The 20,442-nt window shown below is 46.6% G+C and overlaps 1 protein-coding gene across 1 annotated transcript in view; it reads left to right on the top strand.

Annotated features, from left to right (window-relative positions):
• The window catches only part of TESK2 (testis associated actin remodelling kinase 2), a 70,579-nt gene that overhangs the window by 40,518 nt on the left and 9,619 nt on the right, over positions 1-20,442 (top strand). The window contains 4 exon segments of the mRNA XM_075616145.1: positions 10,794-10,876; positions 15,247-15,331; positions 18,177-18,260; positions 18,865-18,951. Of these exon segments, the coding sequence (XP_075472260.1) occupies positions 10,794-10,876; positions 15,247-15,331; positions 18,177-18,260; positions 18,865-18,951 (339 nt within the window).

The raw sequence follows: 20,442 nt of genomic DNA on the forward strand, positions 1-20,442 counted from the left end.
AACACCTTAAAATCTTTAGGATCGTATTATGTGCGAGGCCGTACTATATTCGGAACAATTCCGAATAAACCAAGTATTCAAGAGCCCAGTTAATATTTATGTAAATATTTTTAAATTGTTTCATAAGGAACATTACATTTGCTATGGTTGCTTTCTTGCTTTGTAAACCTTCTATAAATATGCAAGATAGCGGTATTGCCACATCTAAAGACACAATCTGCCATCTTAATAGGCTATCAAGCGGTAGATAAACAGAGTACTGTACATGACACTATATCTGACTTTAGCACTATAATTACAGAATAGCAATTGAGGTTTTTGTATAACCCCAGTAATTGCAGCAATATTCCTATTTGTTAATACTTTGTGTTGGTAAATCGAAGGGGTTATTCATGAAACAGATTGTGGTAATCGAGGCATTATTGCTCCCATTGACGTCAGTAGGCATTGACATCTTGAGACATGGTTCCCCCGATCGGCATGGTCGTAGTTTAATGTGAAACCTCATACTAGTTAATCCTAATTGAGCATCCGCCTGCTCTCCTTCTGGCTTTATAATTTGTTGCCAAATTAGTCTTAATCTTTACAGAGACTTAAAACTGCAATTGGTTTACTGTATTCTGCAATACTAATGTGCCTCACTTTTGCTGGTTTCTGGCTGCTTTGGGACCAGGGTTTCACTCTGGTTCCTTATTGACTGTCCTAGTTTACTTGCCAAAACGTTATGTAATTGTTCTAGGCCTGTGCTTTAGGTCGGTCCTGGATACTGCAGCTGTACAAGATATTGCCTTGGTTTGCAACCTAAGGGCGCACTGGTCCTACACCACCCTTCCCTTTACCATGAAACACACAAGGAGGCAAATTAGTTCATTGGGCAAAACGAGGGTTGCAGCTTTCTTTCCAATATAAATATAACCCGCCAGTACATTAACTGTTTTCCAAAGAATGGGGCGTCGGTACAGATGGCTAGCCACAGAGGTACAACCCCCACCCCCCCCTCATAAATGGGACATGGTCTGTAGTACTGCTAGGAAAGCTACTCTCCACTAACTCTATTCTCCACTAACCTCCCCCCATCTGCCTCATAGCCCCTTCACTATGCCCAGATGCCTGGTCTAAGCAGCCAAGCTGGGCCATGGTTTGATCTGTTAACTTTGGCAAGTATTTGCTTCACAATGGGGTACTGTCCTGGTCACCAGTTCACAGGAGCCCCTGGTTCCCCTTTCAGAGGGCAGAGCCATATTGGCGGGCTCTTCCTTTATCGTTCAGGTGTTCCACACGTCTGTGGGTACTGAAATAACTATTCCTGGCAAGCTGACAACTTTATTTTTTATTTTTTTTATGAAAATTAAGTTGCAAAGATCTGTCAGGGCAGGAGTGGCCAATTCCTGCCCTCAAGGGCCGCCAACAGGTCAGGTTTTAAGGATATCATGCTGAAGCGGAGCTATCCTTAAAACCTGACCTGTTAGTGGCCCTTGAGGACTGAAGTTGGCCACTCCTATACTAGGGGATAGTGTTTATGAAAGATGTATTTTAGGAGGACCCTAGATGCAGTTACATGGAGTAGTAGGGTGCATACCTAGAAGAAACTAGGATGTCGAATTGAATGTCATTTGTACTTGTCAATATCTTGAGAACCTTGTATTGAATGATTGTAACAGCGTTAAACAGATTCAGTTACAGCAGATTTCCTGTGTATAGTGAAGTATTTCTGAGATTCCTTTTTTGCAAGGCATCCATTCTACTTGAAAAAGAAAATAATGCAGAATAAATATGGGACAACACTGCTCTTCTGTCTTCCCACATTGCTAGTGTTTACAAACGGTATAAACACATTCATCCTGGCTTATTGGAAGTTACATTTGCTCCTATGCATGGGGGAAAGCAGATGTTCACCATCCTCGTTTTACAAAAGCGGTTCTGTTTCCCCTGCACGTCTCGGCTTGCAGAATTCATTAACCACCACAGCTCTGGGTACCAGCAACATCATTACTGGCGAGGCAAAGCATAATGAAAACGTCCCGAAGATGCAAGTGTTCTCTCAAATCATTTTTCAGAACATACATAAATGTCTAAAATGTCTTTAAGCAGCAAAACATATGAAAAATAAAAAAATCCCATAAGTCTGTTTTGTAGTATTAGATAAAAGTGACACTTTTTTTTAATTCAGCTCTTAATGCCATTTTAATGTGTAAGTTTATAGATAGGATAGATAGGATAGATATATCTCGCATTCCTTGATTTCTACAGCAGGTATTAAACCACCTCCCCAGCAGTGCAAGATGTTTGCAACACTGTCTTTTTGATTTGTTGCAAATGTTCCCAGCAGTTTTAGCTGTAAACTGTAACAATAGATAATGTTACTTTAGTCGTATAAGGATACAGTGTAGCTGCTGAGTTTCACTGACTGAGGCAGCCATTATGTTAGGCACAGAATCAGGATTTTGACAGATTTATAACAGGAGCACCAAACGATTGCCAGTTTAGGTAAGAAAGTCACACGCTTAACATTTAAAAATAATGGTAATCATTTTTAAAAAAAGTTGGAAAGTAATATTGTTGCTTTAATATGTGCAAGTGCTGCTTCCAGCACAGATTCCCATCAAGCAATACTTCATATTTTGGGTGATATTTGCTATATCTTCACTAATTAACTAAATAACCGGCTCTGTGGGAAGATGCAAACAACCCTTGTGTTCTGGTTTTTTTGTGTAAACAAGACGTTAGAGAATTGGCGCACTCGCATATTTTTCTCGTAGGTTTTTTTTTTTTTTTTAATCCAGACGCCATTTTCTCCCCTGTGGGTGGATCTGAGCACTCGCTCAGCTGCTCAGTCAGAAGTATCTATTTATAAAATGTTTACCAGGAAGTAATACATTGAGAGTTGCCTCTCGTTTTAAAGTATGTCCTGGGCACAGAGTTATGATGACAAATAATACATGGTTACAAATAGTTACATAAGTGAGCAGGGTATACATTATATACAAGCTATAGCATGCACAGAGAGAATATATATTATAGGCATATGCAACAGTTACAAACCAGATTAAAATGTGATACAGGTTTAGTTTTGATAGAATTTAGACTGGTGGCGGATGTCAGTCTCCGGTAGATTGTTCCAGTTGTGGCGTGCACAGTAAGAGAAGGAGCGGCCGGATACTTTGCTGAACCTTGGGGCCATGAACAGTTTCTTGGAGTCAGATCTCAGATAAGTGCTGGGTGAGGAGCTTGTTCAGATAGATGGGTAGCTTGCCCAGAAAGTATTTGAAGGCCAGAGATGAAAGATGACCTTTGCGCCTAGACTCTAGTGATGACCAATCTAGTACTTCGAGCATTTCGCAGTGATGTGTGTTTTAGTTGCATTGGAGAACAAAATGGCATATTGAATTGTAGAGAGTATCACGTTTGCTACGGTGGGTTTGGGGTGCTGAGCCGTATACTATGTCCCCATGGTCGATAATTGGCATTAGCATCTGCTGTGCGATACGCTTTCTGACCAGCAGACTTAGGGAAAATTTGTCCCTATAAAGTACATCTAGTTTGGCATAGGTTTTGGATGTCAGGGTATTAATGTGTATCCTGAATGTTAAATGGGAGTCAAACTATATGCCCAAGTATTTGAAACTAGTAACAGGAGTTAGGGTGGTGTTAGCGTTGGTTCTGATCTGGAGCTCAGTTATTGGAAGCTTTAAAAATGTAGCCTTGGTCCCAAATACCATTGTTACAGTCTTGTCAGTGTTTAAAAACAGTTTGTTTTGGGAAATCCAATTTTCACAGGCAAGTTGTAACCGCACAACATGGCTGGTGTCCAGAATCGTGGAATTCACGCTTTATTGTACATCTTAATGTGCAGAGAATTCAGCGTGCGGTTTCTGGGGATAAACCTCCTTTAATCAGGTGCACCTCACAGCGGGAGGGTTACGCTGGTTACTTCTGGCCTGTATACAGTGAACCAGACACTGGCTTTGCATAAACTATTTTATGTTCTGTGCCATGTTTAGTGGAGGGATTACATGCAATGGTTTTACTGCTGGCAGGCGTAAGGTTAAAGAAACAATCACAATTCAGTCTGTTTCCAACTTCATTTACTTATTTTTTTACACACAGTACATTGCCAAAGTTAACTTTGGCTTTTAAGCATTGCCAGCTTTCATGAAGAAATTGGGAACATAATTGGCTAAAATGGTATAGCTAGAGCAGTGGTGCTCAACTCCAGTTCTCAAGACCCTGCCAACCCCCCAAAGAGGTCAGGTTGTCAGGCTATCCCTGCTTCAGCACAGTCGAAGACTGAGCCACTGATTTGTGCCACCTGTGCTGAAGCTGGGATATCCGCAACCTGACCTGTTGGGCGATCATAAGAACTGGAGTTGAGCACCCCTGAGCTAAGCATATTATAACCTCAGATAAAAACTATTAATATACAGATCTGGCTATAAATATAGGACCCATTTATAGAAATACTGGCATATTGTAATGGAAAACTTAATGTTTATGCAATTTTAGAAGTGAAACTGAAGTTGCGAATCCTATGGAGCATTTTGTATCTTGTTTTCCTACTGCGCTAGGCATTGTGTGTATAGAACGATGACAGTTTGTGATGTTGGAGGTTTTTTTTAGACTGCCTTGTGCCTTTTGTCTCTTGCGCTGTAAATAACATTATTAGAAAGCCCTGCTTTCAGTTATTGTGCTCCCAAAATAGATGCAAAAGGTGCAAATAAACGCCTTGCAAAACCATGTGTTTTTAGCCAGTTGTAATTCAAAAATGGTTTCTCCCTCTATGGCTGCGCAGGGCTATGCGTGTGCACAGATTGTGCTATTCTGCAACATGTAAGCTTACCATGGAGTTGGTTTTTTATGCTTCACTGAGCGTGTAGCAGCAGTTTTGTTGGAAGAATGCAGACACGATTCTCCTCTACCCTGCTTTCTGCTCTGGGTTCTTTGCTTTTGGACCTCGGCTGTCTGCAGCTTTGCTCATTGTATTAGCCAGGTGGTATGCAGACTACATTGTATCCCATTTCAACAGCCCACTATCTTAAAGGTGCAGTCACATTTGACCAAAGTTTCTTTAAAGCAGCAAAACATGTGAGATCCTTTGGGGTTAAAAAAAAAAAAACAGTTCTGTAGTATTGGATAATAGTGGCCGTTTTTATTCACCTTTTTTAGTGCCGTTTTTTTCAGGAGTTTTTAAAGCATCCTTTGATTTAGTAATATAAGGATGCATTGTAGTTGCTGTTATTATGTTAGGCACACAATCAGGATTTTGACAGACTTCTAACAGGAGCAGCAAACGATTGCCAGCTTGGGAAAGAATGTAGAATTATACATTGTCACATGCTTTACGTATAAAAGGAATACACATTTGGAAAGTAGTATTGCTGCTTTAAAAACTTCTGTTTTGTTTTTTTTTTCATCCTGATCGCATACTTCATTGTGAAAATGATCTATTTTGGTGCAATATTCACATTTTTTTGTTTTTCCTTTTAAGTACGTATTTATACAAATACAGTCGAAAACAGAAATGTTCCCATTGTAACTGATTTAAACAGAAGAAAAAGAATGGCCATTGTTTAAAAATGTACTAGTGATGCCAAGATTTAAGATGCCTTTTTATAATTGGGTAGAGGTTACTGGGTTTTTCCAGGGAAGAATACCCTACCATGATGAACCTCCTCTCACGATTTGTGACGGCCTTCAGTTGTGCTCCAGTTTTGTTTTTGCTAATGGGAAATCATTGTAACTCCTATCTTCATTACAAGGGATTTTCCTTTTTTGTATTGACACTGTAGCAGTGCTAGACATGGAGACCCGAAGGAACTGTACAAGAACTCATTCAATACTTAGTCATGTTACTATATATATATTTGTATCGGAAAGAGATTAGTGGTATACGCGCTCTAGCACCGGATCCATATGATACATGTATTTGGAATGATCAGGATTAATCAAAGGCACAGGTTATGGGGCTAATAATAATAATAATGCAACTCCCAGGTGGTGTGAAGTCCTTGAAAGACTATTTCCTGAAGGAAAAGAGTGAGGGGGTTGAAACCCACTCCTCAACCTCATTGGGATAGTCCCAGGACCACTATTAAACCACATGAGTTGATTGAATATAAATGTACTCACATATCTAGAATGCCTCCATCCTGTGCCCTTGGTAGAGCGTGCTGCTACTGGTAGAGAGTAAAGATGAACAAGATTGGAGATATAGCGCACAGAGAGGAGTGGGTCAAAAAATGGTATAAATATTCTTTATTGGTCCATTAAAAAACGGAGGTATAACAGACCACCTACGCATTTCGTGCGCGTTACACTTTATCAAGGATAAAGTGCAACGTGCACGAAACGCGTACTAGGTCTGTTTGACGATTTTTTGACCCACTCTCCTGGCTGTGCGCTATATCTCCTAATATATATAACTAGCTGAGAGACCCGGCGTTGCCCGGGATGTAAATGCATAATAGGTCGTATTATTTATAAATCGTTGATCAATAGATGACTATTTGTTGTAAAGGTTGGATAATAATGTTGAAAAGAAAGATGGAAGAAAATGTAATACGATGTTGTATAAAAATGGTTTATTGTAAACACACCACAGTACAATGAATATTTTGGTGACATAAGTGATGTGAAAATGTGAGGCGTGTGTCCTGCTAGGGTGTGAGCGTGTGTGAGGCGGCGGGTGGGTGTTCAGTACGGGTGGCGCGTGGGTAGTGAGTGCTGGCTGTGGGTCGGGGTCCTGCTAGGGTGTGAGGCGGCGGGTGTGTGGCGAGTGCAGGTGACAGCTGGTCAGTGATATTGTTGCGTAGGGGCAGGATGCGGCAGGTGTGTGTCGAGTGTGTGGGGTGGGTGAGAGGCGGCGGGTGTGTGTAGAGTGTGGCAGGTCTGTTTAGTGCGTGCGGCGGCTGTGTGGCGCGGGGATGTGAGCGGTGGGCGGGTGAAAGGCAGAAGTGCGGGTGGGCGAAAGGCAGAGGCGGGAGGGCGGACGAAAGGCGTTGAAGGAGGGGAGGTGAGGTCGGAGGGGTGGTGGGGGGTGGTGAGGGGAGGTGAAGGGGGGCGGAGGGGAGGTCGGAGGTGAGGATAGGTGGTGAGGGGGGGGTGGTGAAGGGGGGTGGAGGGGAGGTGAAGGGGGGGCGGAGGGGAGGTGAAGGGGGGGTGAGGGGAGGTGAAGGGGGAGAGGTGAAGGGGGGGTGACGGGAGGTGGAGGGGGTTGCCGGGAGGTGAAGGGGGGGGGTGGTGACAGGAGGTGAAGGGAGGAAGGGAAGGGGGAGGTGGAGGAGAGGAAGGGGGAGGGGGGGAGGTGGGGGAAAGGGTGAAGGTGGGGGAAAGGGTGAAGGGGGGAGGTAAGGGTGAAGGGGGGGAGGGGTGAAGGGGGAAAGGGGGTAAAGGTGGGGGAGGGGAAAAGGGGGGAAAGGTGGGGGAGGAGGGAAAGGGGGAAGGGGGGAAAGAGGGGTGGAGGGGGGGAAAGAGGGGTGGAGGGAGGGGAGAGGGGGGGATGGGGAAAGGGGGGAGGTGGAGGAGGGGAAGTGGGGAGGTGAGGAGGGTAAGGGGGGAGGTGAGGAGGGGAAGGGGGGAGGTGGAGAGGGGAAGGGGGGAGGTGGAGGAGGGGAAGGGGGGAGGTGGAGGAAGGGAAGGGGGGAGGTGGAGGAGGGGAAGGGGGGAGGTGGAGGAGGGGAAGGGGGGAGGTGGAGGAGGGGAAGGGGGGAGGTGGAGGAGGGGAAGGGGGGAGGTGGAGGAGGGGAAGGGGGGAGGTGGAGGAGGGGAAGGGGGGAGGTGGAAGGGGGGAGGTGGAGGAGGGGAAGGGGGGAGGTGGAGGAGGGGAAGGGGGGAGGTGGAGGAGGGGAAGGGGGGAGGGGAAGGGGGGAGGTGGAGGAGGGGAAGGGGGGAGGTGGAGGAGGGGAAGGGGGGAGGTGGAGGAGGGGAAGGGGGGAGGTGGAGGAGGGGAAGAGGGGGGAGGTGGTGGGAAGGGGGGGGAGGTGGTGGGAAGGGGGGAAGGGGGGAGGTGGTGGGAAGAGGGGAGGTGGTGGGAAGCGGGGAGGAGGGGGGAGGTGGGGGGAGGTGGGAAGGGGGGGGGGTGGTGGGAAGGGGGGGAGGTGGTGGGAAGGTGGGGGGAGGTGGTGGGAAGGGGGGGAGGTGGGAAGGGGGGAGGTGGTGGGAAGGTGGGAAGGGGGGGGTTGAAAGGGGGGGAGGTGGTGGGAAGAGGGGGGAGGTGGTGGGAAGGGGGGGAGGTTGTAAGGGGGAGGGAAGGTGAAGGGGGTTGAAGGTGGGGGTGGGGGTGAAGGTGGGGTGGAGGGGAGGTTAAGGGGGGGGGTGGAGGGGAGGTTAAGGGGGGGGGTGGAGGGGAGGTTAAGGGGGGGGGTGGAGGGGAGGTTAAGGGGGGCGGAGGGGAGGTCGGAGGGGAGGTGAGGATGGGTGGTGAGGGGGGGGTGGTGAAGGGGGGTGGAGGGGAGGTGAAGGGGGGGCGGAGGGGAGGTGAAGGGGGGGTGAGGGGAGGTGAAGGGGGAGAGGTGAAGGGGGGGTGACGGGAGGTGGAGGGGGTTGCCGGGAGGTGAAGGGAGGGGGGGTGACAGGAGGTGAAGGGAGGGGGGGGGGGTGACAGGAGGGGGGTGACAGGAGGCGAAGGGGGGGGTGGTGACAGGAGGTGAAGGGGGGGTGAAGGGAGGAAGGGAAGGGGGAGGTGGAGGAGAGGAAGGGGGAGGGGGGGAGGTGGGGGAAAGGGTGAAGGGGGGAGGTAAGGGTGAAGGGGGGGAGGGGTGAAGGGGGAAAGGGGGTAAAGGTGGGGGAGGGGAAAAGGGGGGAAAGGTGGGGGAGGAGGGGAAGGGGGGAAAGAGGGGTGGAGGGGGGGAAAGAGGGGTGGAGGGGGGGAAAGGGGTGGAGGGAGGGGAGAGGGGGGGATGGGGAAAGTGGGGAGGTGAGGAGGGTAAGGGGGGAGGTGAGGAGGGTAAGGGGGGAGGTGAGGAGGGGAAGGGGGGAGGTGGAGGAGGGGAAGGGGGGAGGTGGAGGAAGGGAAGGGGGGAGGTGGAGGAAGGGAAGGGGGGAGGTGGAGGAGGGGAAGGGGGGAGGTGGAGGAGGGGAAGGGGGGAGGTGGAGGAGGGGAAGGGGGGAGGTGGAGGAGGGGAAGGGGGAGGTGGAGGAGGGGGAGGTGGAGGAGGGGAAGGGGGGAGGTGGAGGAGGGGAAGGGGGGAGGTGGTGGGAAGAGGGGGGAGGTGGTGGGAAGGGGGGAAGGGGGGAAGAGGGGGGAGGTGGTGGGAAGAGGGGAGGTGGTGGGAAGAGGGGAGGTGGTGGGAAGCGGGGAGGAGGGGGGAGGTGGGGGGAGGTGGGAAGGGGGGGGGGTGGGAAGGTGGTGGGAAGGGGGGGGAGGTGGTGGGAAGGGGGGGGAGGTGGTGGGAAGGGGGGGAGGTGGGAAGGGGGGGGAGGTGGTGGGAAGGTGGGAAGGGGGGGGTTGAAAGGGGGGGAGGTGGTGGGAAGAGGGGGGAGGTGGTGGGAAGGTGGGAAGGGGGGGAGGTTGTAAGGGGGAGTGAAGGGAAGGTGAAGGGGGTTGAAGGTGGGGGTGGGGGTGAAGGGGGGTGAAGGTGGGGTGGAGGGGAGGTGAAGGGGGGGGGTGGAGGGGAGGTTAAGGGGGGGTGGAGGGGAGGTTAAGGGGGGGGTGGAGGGGAGGTTAAGGGGGGGGTGGAGGGGAAGTGAAGTGGATGTGGAAGGGAAGTGTAGTGAGGGGTGGGTAAGGGGAGGTGGAGGGGAGGTGGAAGGGAGGGGAAGTGTAGTGAGGGGTGGGTGAGGGGAGGTGAAGGCCGCTCACTCACCCGTCCGGCCGCTCACTCACCCGTCCGGCAGCTCTCACGTGGATCTGAGGCGGGAGGCAGCGTGTTGTGGCCGCTCCCCAAGTGAGTGAGGGGAAGTGAGTTAGGTGATCACTCCGCTCCCCCGCTGAGTGTAGCGGCGGCGGGGGGGGGTGGAGGGGAAGTGAGTGAGGGGAGGTGATCACTCCGCTCCCCCGCTGAGTGTAGCGGCGCCGGGGGGGGGTGGAGGGGAAGTGAGTGAGGGGAGGTGATCACTCCGCTCCCCCGCTGACTGTAGCGGCGCCGGGGGGGGGGGGTGGAGGGGAAGTGAGTGAGGGGAGGTGAAGGGGGGTGAGGGGACGTGAAGACCGCTCACTCACCCGTCCGGCAGCTCCCACGTGGAGGGGGGGGGGGGGGTGAAAGCGCGGGAAACAGGGAGAGGCGGAGCCTCCGGGACCGGTGGGGAAGATAGCGGGAGATGTGCTGCTAACCCGCTAATGTATGTAACACCCCCCCCCCCCGTGTGTGTGTGTGTGTGTGTGTGTGTGTGTGTGTGTGTGTGTGACAGTGTGACAGTGTGACAGTGTGACAGTGTGACAGTGTGACAGTGTGACAGTGTGACAGTGTGACAGTGTGACAGTGTGACAGTGTGACAGTGTGACAGTGTGTTTTTTTTTTTTTTGTGGACCTTTGGCCCGTCACTCCGCCTCAGGCCAATGCGAGGTGTGGGGGGCGGGCCAAGGGGGTGGTGTGAGTGTGTGAGGCCAATGAGAGGTGTGCGGGGGCGGGCGGCCCAAGGGACCAATGAGATTGCCGCTAGGGACACCGGACATCCAGGCAGGCAAACATACAGTGCTTTCACTAATATAGTATAAGATAAAAGTGTGTGTGTGTGTGTGTGTGTATATATTTTTTTTTTCCTTTTACAAAACCCAATAAAGCCTTAATCGCATTCAAAGGTGACCGTTAACCCAGAAGACTGCAGCCTAATTACTATATTCTGTTTTCTGTTTCTAGAACTGTTTGATAAAAAGTGATGAAGGTGTATATGCTGCAGTGGTGGCAGATTTTGGTCTGGCGGAAAAAATCCCCGATTACAGGTATGTGAATAAGATCAGGTAGAACCATGGTCCTTTATTAAAACATGCAGGCAAAACAGACGTTGCTCTCCAGTTCAAGTAATTGGGATGTCATGGTAAAAGGCTGGTCTTGTACCTTATGTCCCTCTAGCTGGGTATTTCTATAGCAATCCGTCGCTCTGTAGTTAAGGCTAGATGGCCAACTGAGTGCCTTAGTGTAATATCAGGAACACGGCTATTTGCAATAACCTGTTTTAGAAAAGCTAGCTATAAAGTATACATTAAATTCTGTTAGTCACATGTTTCTGTCCGGTCTTTTGTCTGTAGGAATTTGAACTATTATTCCACCCCTTTCTAATATTTCATCCTGGTTGTGTCTTTCTTTTCTCTGACAACTTAAATATGTCTTGCGCTTTTAAATGTGATATTCTAAGGCAGGGGTGCCCTGCGTACTGCCCCCCCCCCCTTTCTCCCCCCCCCTCTCCCCCCCCCCCTCCTTACCTTGTCTCCAGTGTTCTGACTTCACAACTTCACGTTGCCATGGCGATGTCATGTGACCCCGTGGTGGCGTCAAGGTAAGGGAAGTTAGAGGCCTTTGCTGCTCACCCAGCATTTAATTTAAATGCTGTTAGGAAGAGTGCGTGGCCTCTGTAACTGCCGCGCCCCCCAGTTTGCACACCCCTGTTCTGGCAGTGATGTTTAACTTTTTTTTTTTTTGTTAAGGAACCCTTATAATTATATTGTGAAATTCTGGGGAGCCCCAACCCTCTCTAATAGCGCGTCCGAGATCAGATGCATTGTAAGGAACCCCAACCATCTCTAACAGCGCGTCTGAGATCAGATGCGTGGTAAATTCTTCCGTACTTGGTACAAGTTTCAAATGACCTGGAAATTGCAGGGAGGCCCGTGGAACCCAAGGGTTCCTAGCAACCCCTATTGAAAAACACTGATCTAAGGGATAGAGCTGGCATTGGTTAGTTCCATTAGTCATGACATTTCATCAATGTTTGTATTACCACATGAACAATTGTGTGGAAAATATGTCCCTTTATAGTGCTCTTGGGTGCAGATTTAAAGCCAATACTCATACCTGAAACTTTCCTTACTGCTGTTGGATCAATAATGCAAATGTCTGGCAGCATCTGAATCACTATATACCCCAGACTAATAAAAGTATGTTTGGAAATAAAGGGGAATGAAAGAAGTGTAACAGAAAGCTCTTTGAAACTACGGGGTATTCCCAGAACAACTTTAGAGTGTGCTATTAATGCACTTGTAGAATGTGCTCCCCTACTCTGTTACTGGAATAAACTAGCAGGCATTCAGCACACAGCAACTTTCTCATGCACAAATATTTCGGGTTTTTGTTTATTTTCACATTCTAACATGTTAACTAGTGAAAGGTGATTCAGCCCAATGACTGTTCTATTGCGAAGCTATTACGCAATGAAAAGATCAATGGTTATATCCCACTGTTGAAGCAACTCGCATTGAAAAGATTCCAAATTAGATTGTCTAAGGCTGCGTCCATACAGCCTTCCTCCGCGCGGAGGCATGCGTGACTTTGGGTGCGTTTTCAGGACATGGTAGACGCACCGTCGTGGGGTGTGTCTGTGACGTCACGGAGCTGAAGCGCTCATGTGACCTGCATGTCGCGCCGAGAAATCGGTTTCAACTGATTTCTCGCGCAACAAGCGCCCCCTCCTGCTGTCGCCTGTGCGGTCTCTCTCCCTCTCTCTCTCTCTCCCTCTCTCTCTCTCCCTCTCTCCCTCTCTCTCTCTCCCTCTCTCTCCCTCTCTCTCTCTCGCTCACGCGCCATTACTGACCCCTTTCTCATACTGATCCCATGTTCCATTATGAAATTATTCATTAGAGCTCCATTTCAGAAACCTTTTTAATGCGTCACCTTTTTGGGGACACTTAAATGGCTTTTTATTGTTTGCTTAAAAGGGAGCTTTTCTGTCTTACAGGCTTATTACACTTGGGAAACGATGTGAAAAGGTGTTATTACATGTACAGTGCATTCTCTTTATTAATCCTTGTGTGCTAAGTGGGAGAAGACATTCTAACATGTCTCAATACCTGTGTAATGTTAGCGTATGCATTGGCTTCTCTGTTTTGTTACATGTTGTGCTGTTTGCTGGAGATTGACCTTCTCTAAGGTTTTCAAGTCATAAAATATTTATATCTTGAGGTTGTTTACCACAAATAAACCAGAACTAAAAACAGACTATTGGCCTTCAAGCACCTATATTTATGATGGGCCAAAATGTCCCACTGACAGTCTGGTACTTTTTACTTTATTGTCACTTATTTTTATTTTATTTTTACTTGGCCTAATCACACACTACCAATTACCCAGCGTACATTTTTTAAGCTGCCTGTTACATTTCTGGCACTCTAATTGAGACACACAAATAGAGAAAATAACTGAAAAGGATGTATAGATACATGCCATATTTGTCAATCAACTCTTATTCTGCCACATGAGCTATGCAACCAGCAGAAAAGCAGAGTACATGCCTCAGATCTATTGCTAAAGATTATTTTTAAACTTCTTTTAAAATGCGTGAACTTTCCTGCTTCATTCATCCGTAGTCCCCTATGCCAGTCTTCGAGTGAGCCACTGATTCAGCAACCTGTGCTGAAGCTGGGATATGCTTAACCTGACCTGTTGGTGTTGAGGACTGGAGTTAAGCACCCCTGCCCTATGCAATAGTGTGAGGATCCGGGTAATACCGTGCTGTATCAGATTGAGTGGGCATGGATGCATCATGAATGTGTTTGCCCCACTTCACACTATAGTGAATAGAGGACACGGTGTCTGCACCGATCTTGGAAGTCTGACATATGTCGGGTGATTCCAAAGAAAAAGATGTGGCTGGCACAATGATTTCTTGGGCACCGTTGTGCAGTTTTGCTGCTTCTCTTTGCATTAGTCCGGCAGTAGTCCATGGATAAGCTCTTTTTTTAATAATTTTCAACAGCCAGACGTGCTTGAAAATTGGATGCGTTTCTTGCCAAACACAGTGCCCCGAAACAGAAGCGTTTAACAGCCCATTCCATTTGTATTACTCCACGGAAAAGTCTAGTCTAAAAGAAGGAATCTCATTACAGTGGCATTTTGTTGTTCGTTCCTTTTCCCAAGATTTACCTGGTTTTGCACGTTTCTTGGCCACAGTTATCTTATTTTGGATTAGACTATATGAAGTGCAGTTTTATCAATGAGCAATGAAACCACACAACACAGTCCAGGGTGAGGTCGGCAGAACGGGGAAGTAGTTTGCACGGCGCGTGGCATTCTTTACATTCATTGAAATGACAAATTCCGACCTGTGACTAATCGCAAGAGTAATGTAGTTTAAGGAATGGACGTGTAGTATCACATCACAGGATGAACGCCGGGCATGACCTTACGGTTACAAGTATTTCCAGTAATGTGTATTCCCACAGAGGTCCGTCACATGCAGTGAACTTCATAGAAGCAACACTCCTGGACTGTGAGCTCGCTACTACAAAACGCCTAATTCCTATCCTTTCCCCAGTGATGGAAGTATCCGGGCGTATTAACGTCCCTTTAGCATAGAATGCTTTTATACCCTCAACTCTGAGATTTTCAACTGCAGCCTTCCTCCTGCGGCACTACTATTGCAATTGATTACTCCCTCGTAAAATACAGAGGGAAATCATTTCTTTAGTACCTCTGCTTTTTCCTTATCGCCAATAATTTACCTGCCCATCTCACACTGAAAGGGTCCTATATTTTATTTTCTAATTTTGTTATTAAAGTACTTAAGGAACAATTTTGGGTTTATTACTTTCTATTTGAATCCTTTTTTGGTTTTCAATTTTTGCTAATGAGTGCACTTTTGCCACTTTTGTTCTAATGGGGTTTTTTGTTTGCCTTGCTCTGGATCAATAAGTATAGATATAGGATAAAGTATCTGTTGTCTAAATTTAGCATAGGTTGAACTTGATGGACCTATGTCTTTTTTCAACCTCATCTACTATGTAACTATGTAACATTACTTATAATTCTGATACGATGCCTCGTCCCTTCTGACTTGAATCTAAATGCCTGCCTCTCCTTTTCCATTTCCTGCCCTCCCTGTTTATTTAGCCACATTGCTTTAGACTTGTTTCTTTTATATTCCAATTGCTTGTAGATTAGTCCATTTATTAAAATCTACCTTTCTAAAATGTGGAGTCTTTGTTGAACCCATATAATGTTTTTTTTATTTCTTTAAAATGAGACGGTTCTGATCACTGGTCACGCATATTACTCTTCTGTCTATCTCCACTTCCATTTTTCAGATTAATAATGTGGATATTTTATTTAAATGTTTGACGCGTTTCCAGTTTGTGAGTGCTGTTCTTTTCCCTTGTTTCAGCGAGGGGAGTGAGAAGCTGTCTGTGGTGGGGTCACCGTACTGGATGGCCCCCGAGGTCCTTAGAGATGAGCCCTACAATGAAAAGGTGGGTTTGCACTCGTCTGCATCAATCTGTAACATGATTGAACATTCTGTACCCTCACGACTTGGGAACGTAGTGCGAGGCAATTAGAGGGCCTGCTGCGTTGGTTAGATACAAAGATAGAGAAAAGCAGAGCACTAGCCATGTATTGGCTTAGTGATAAGAGATGCGTTCCCATAAGTTACAACAATAGAAAATGTATTGGATCATCGTGTGATACTAAGGCAAGTAGCTCACACCTACGCGTTTCACGCCGAGGCGCTTTATCGCTTTGACTGCATTGGTTAGACTGATAACGTGTGAAGGAGGTGATGGTTTTATTGGACTTGCTTCATATATTCTCTTACAAGCTCATCAAATAAATGCATCGCAACTTTATTGGTCTAAAAATGCATGTTGAAATGCATGTTGAAAATAAACGCTGTATCTGTCCTTCCCAATAATTAATACCGCTTCGAAAAATGTAAAGACCGGAAAAACGAGGCCTCATACATGGCGAGCTCTATCTGAGATCAGAAATAGTAGCCTGTGACTTATTTTAGTCGAGTTCTAGGGTGGGCAACTCCAGTCCTCAAGGGCCAACAGGTCAGGTTTTCAGGATATCCCTGCTTCAGCACAGTTGGCTCAGTTGAAGACTGCAGTTGCCCACCCCTGGTCTAGTTTAACATAACCTACTTTTGATGCCATACAACAAATTGTTTGGAAGATGCATGCTGCACATTTTAACTACCGTGACATTTTAAAGAAGTAATTGCGCCTAAACAAAATGTTCTTAACTTGCTGCGGAGTCGGCTGTCCTTGGCCATGCTGCAAGATTCCGAGTGACCGCAGTGCCAGGACCTGCACCACCGGCCATTAGACAAACCTGCCGAACCATCGGGAGAAGACTTTGCGGCCTTGTTTGTTATCTGGCTGCCATATTGGTAGAGCCAAGAGGGTTCCCTCCCCACTCCGGTTTGAGTAAGCTTAAAGAATGAAGCAGACGGAACGGCGTAGAGTAATAATAATTTGTATTAAACTTTTATATATTCAATGTCGTCTTAAACTGCTACAGGAAGTGAACAGCCCGTGTGACACAGCGAAAATACATATGTAAAAGTTTATATTTGTTTCATTAACGACACTAGAAGGTGGTGGTGTGAAAATATAGTGAGCTCTGCTGTTTTAAGGCAAGCAAGTATGTAACGGTCATTAAATGCACAGATGTCAATATTTTTGTTAAATATTGTCAAAAGAAAATAGGTGACATTCCTTTGAGGCTGAGCAAACAGTTTGCCATAGCAGGCAAGCATTCTCCGCTAGTAAAAGATTAATCCTTTATCCCACATACAGCCAATGAGAATGCAGGACGCTGGGTACAGTCCTCAGATACTTCTCCTTTGGCATGTGCAAAGGGAGTATTCCATGCTGTGTAAACACCACAGAAACCCCTTTGTAATATAGCCATGAAGCTGCAGTATTAAAGGTGCAAGGCTTAGAAAATAGTCTGGTGATGCAAAGTAAGTCCAAGCCCTTTTTAAAGTATTCAGTACTTCGATCTATTTTTCAGGGAGCAAATAATAAAAGCACCATGCATCCGTTATTCCCCTTATCCTATTTTACCTCCGATCTAACACCTTGCAGGGTTAATCGCCAATGCAAAAACTCTGCAATTCTGTAAAGGCTTTTAGATAAATTGACGAGCTTTTCCAGTTGAACCTTGAAAATGTGCACAAAAAAATACAACAGAAAAGAAATGCTGCAGGTATTATGGCAAAATAAGGACTTATTTTTATTTTACTTGGTAAGTAAGAACTGCCAATTTATTTTGCAATAGAGTAGTATGAGAGCAAAAATAGAGCTACAAATATCTGCAAAAAGTTACTGCAAGAATCTTTAGTGTTGAAAGGAAGAAGAAACAGAGCTGTCAGTCACAGAGCTGTCAGTCACAGAGCTGTCAGTCACAGAGCTGTCAGTCACAGAGCTGTCAGTCACAGAGCTGTCAGTCACAGAGCTGTCAGTCACAGAGCTGTCAGTCACAGAGCTGTCAGTCACAGAGCTGTCAGTCACAGAGCTGTCAGTCACAGAGCTGTCAGTCACAGAGCTGTCAGTCACAGAGCTGTCAGTCAGAGAGCTGTCAGTCACGGACAACTTAAGTGCCCGTTGTACAGAAAATGACCTGCCTCATCTGACATACAAGCTTGTGCTGCATTGAATGTTGAGATTTAGCAAAGTTTGTGGGCCCTCACTGACAAATGTTAAATGTTTTATTTACCCCAAATGTAATTCCTTTTTGTAGCCTTTATTAGATTTGGTGCTTAAAACACACTGCAAATCTTTTGGAGGGCAGCAATTGTACCTATACCGGGGGTAGCCAACTCCAGTACTCAAGATCCACAACAAGTCAGGTTTTCATGATATCCCTGCTTCAGCACAGGTGGTACAGTCTTTGATTGAGCCACCTGTGCTGATACTGGGATGTCCTGAAACTGACCGGTTGGCAGCCCTTGAGGACTGGCGTTGAGCACCCCTGCCCCTATACTATCCAACCAAGTAAAGCATGTTCATGCTCAAACGTGTGTCCTGTTATCAAACTGACCGCATGCAGATTGCGTGTTGGGGAACGCCTTTTCTAAGCACCGCTTTGTGGAAGATGAATTTATGGTGGTCATTGTATCCAGAGGAGCGAGCGCATAACTTTGAGCCATTGTTCACCGCAGCTGCATACTGGAGATGCAATAGGCATCTGTGGAGCCGTCTGATAGTGCGGCGTGATAATGTATCAGCTACAGCAATGGGGAAACAAAGCATAGAACGACTGATATGATTTCATAATGAAGCCACATGTCTTTCTTCCTCCCCCTTTCAGGCAGATGTATTCTCCTACGGCATTATCCTCTGTGAAATTATAGCTCGGATCCAGGCAGACCCTGACTATCTGCCACGCACAGAGGTAAATGGGCCTGTGTGTGGGCAGGGGGGAGTTCGGAGCGATTGGTGGTCTCGAGCCTTCAGTACAGTTGAAACGTCACAAACATGCAGTGGTACTCCTTTTTGTGGCACGTAGATTAGTCACTGTGTGGTTAAGATTTCCCAAAACGATACAATGTACATTAATAGCCGAATAATGTAACTCGTGCCGGTGACTGCTTCGTGGAAACCTGTAATTAGGTGTCCTTGTTTTATGCTAATGTCCCTGCTGTTCTTTCTGGGAGTCTCTTCCTGTTTGTGAACCTTGTAGACATGCTTTCTGCATAGAGGACCTCTAGTCAAATAGAAACATTAATCACACATTTGAAATCACAAGGAATGGAGCAAAGGGTTGTTTGAGGTCACAACCGCATGCTTGGCCTTATTTATTTATTTTGGGTATGAAAGCATTAACTCTTTAGTATTCTTGTCCTACCAGAACATTATATAATTTTGTTCACATCCTGCGGGGCCTCGAGGCTGCTCACATAAGTACTCGGAAGTGTCTGCTTTGTGGTTTGCATCTTAGATGACTTAGTATTGTGATACACTAGAAATAAATTCTGAAACGGTCCCATTCTGTGCAGAACTTCGGGTTGGATTATGATAGTTTCCAGCACATGGTGGGAGACTGCCCCCCAGACTTCCTTCAGCTTGCCTTCAACTGCTGTAATGTGAGTATTACCCCAGCCGGATCTAGTTTGCGTATGCTGAGATCAGCAGAAGGTGTTAATTCACAACAAGTTAATGGGTTATTCATTAAACTCACGATCTGGGTCGTATCGCACAAACTCCTGTTGGCATTCATGGGTGTTTCCATTCAATAATGCACTATTGCAGTTTGAACTCTTCTCCCCTCCTCTTCTCCCCCCTGTCCCCCTTTCCTCCCCCTGCCCTTGTTTGTGGGTGGGTTGTGGGTGGGTTGTGGGTGGGTTGTGGTGTGTGTTTGTGGTTTTGTGGGTGTGTTGTGGTTTTGTGGGTGTGTTGTGGTTTTGTGGGTGTGTTGTGTGTTTGTGGGTGTGTTGTGTGTTTGTGGGTGTGTTGTGTGTTTGTGGGTGTGTTGTGTGTTTGTGGGTGTGTTGTGTGTTTGTGGGTGTGTTGTGTGTTTGTGGGTGTGTTGTGTGTTGTGTGTTGTGTGTTTGTGGGTGTGTTGTGGGTGTCCTGGCCAACCAGCCCTGGTAATTCCTCATTTCTCTGCCTTTGTTGCACTGATCTTGAATTTGAGCAGTTCTTCTACTCTGGCCTTATAATGTTGGCAAATTGCAGCAACAATGAATTGCATTTTGTTTAACAGTCGTGTGCATCATATATTTAGGATATAAAAAGGGACGGGCAATATGTCAGAATAAAATAAGAAGCAACTTCTATTAAAGTCTGTGATTCATTCAAATGACGTCTATTTTCTAACATTTGGTGGAAGTCGCACTGAGATTTAGAATGAGATTTAGAATTGAACAATACCCACAACCCACACAATTTTTAAACCTAGCTGGAAAAGGTGGGGATTGATTGTCAATCACATCCCGTCATTGGTGATGCGTTGGTGAAATATCTTGCAAAGGGAAGGCTTCTAGGTGACTTGTCTTCTAATGCCCTCACTAACCCTGCAGAGCGGGTGCGGGGAATGTTACAGGCCGTGCATTATCCTACAATAAACCTGCTTTGTTTAAATGTGAAACTGAGATTCGCTGTCCACAATGTCTTTGTGCACCTGTTGGCTCTCCTTTTGACCTCCTGATCTTTCCCTCTGGGATTAGAAACACGCTGCGACCACCACAAACTCGGTCCTTGACCAACTCTGGAATGTCACTGAGTGACAGCCGCTGCAATCTGAAAGCACAATGTTGCTGGTATTGCCGTTACCAGCATAAGATTTCAAAACTATTCTATCTGGTCGCAGTTTTTCGGTTTTAAAGGTGCAATTCCTCATAGGTGACAGAAAAACCAATATATTTGTTTTTTTATGAACGTACAGAAGGAACAATAGAAATGACCAACACCGCTCAAACTAATACACAATATAAAATATTTTTTAAGAACGTACCAATCTACTTGGCTTCTTTTAAACAAATAGATCTAATTTTTTTCCAAGAGTTTTACCACCACACAATAAACTTACCCAGAGGTTCTGTTGGCCCAGTTAGAATCTGGTTATTTGAGAATGC

This window comes from Ascaphus truei, chromosome 10 (assembly GCF_040206685.1).
Source record: "Ascaphus truei isolate aAscTru1 chromosome 10, aAscTru1.hap1, whole genome shotgun sequence".
In the NCBI taxonomy this organism is placed as follows: Eukaryota; Metazoa; Chordata; class Amphibia; order Anura; family Ascaphidae; genus Ascaphus; species Ascaphus truei.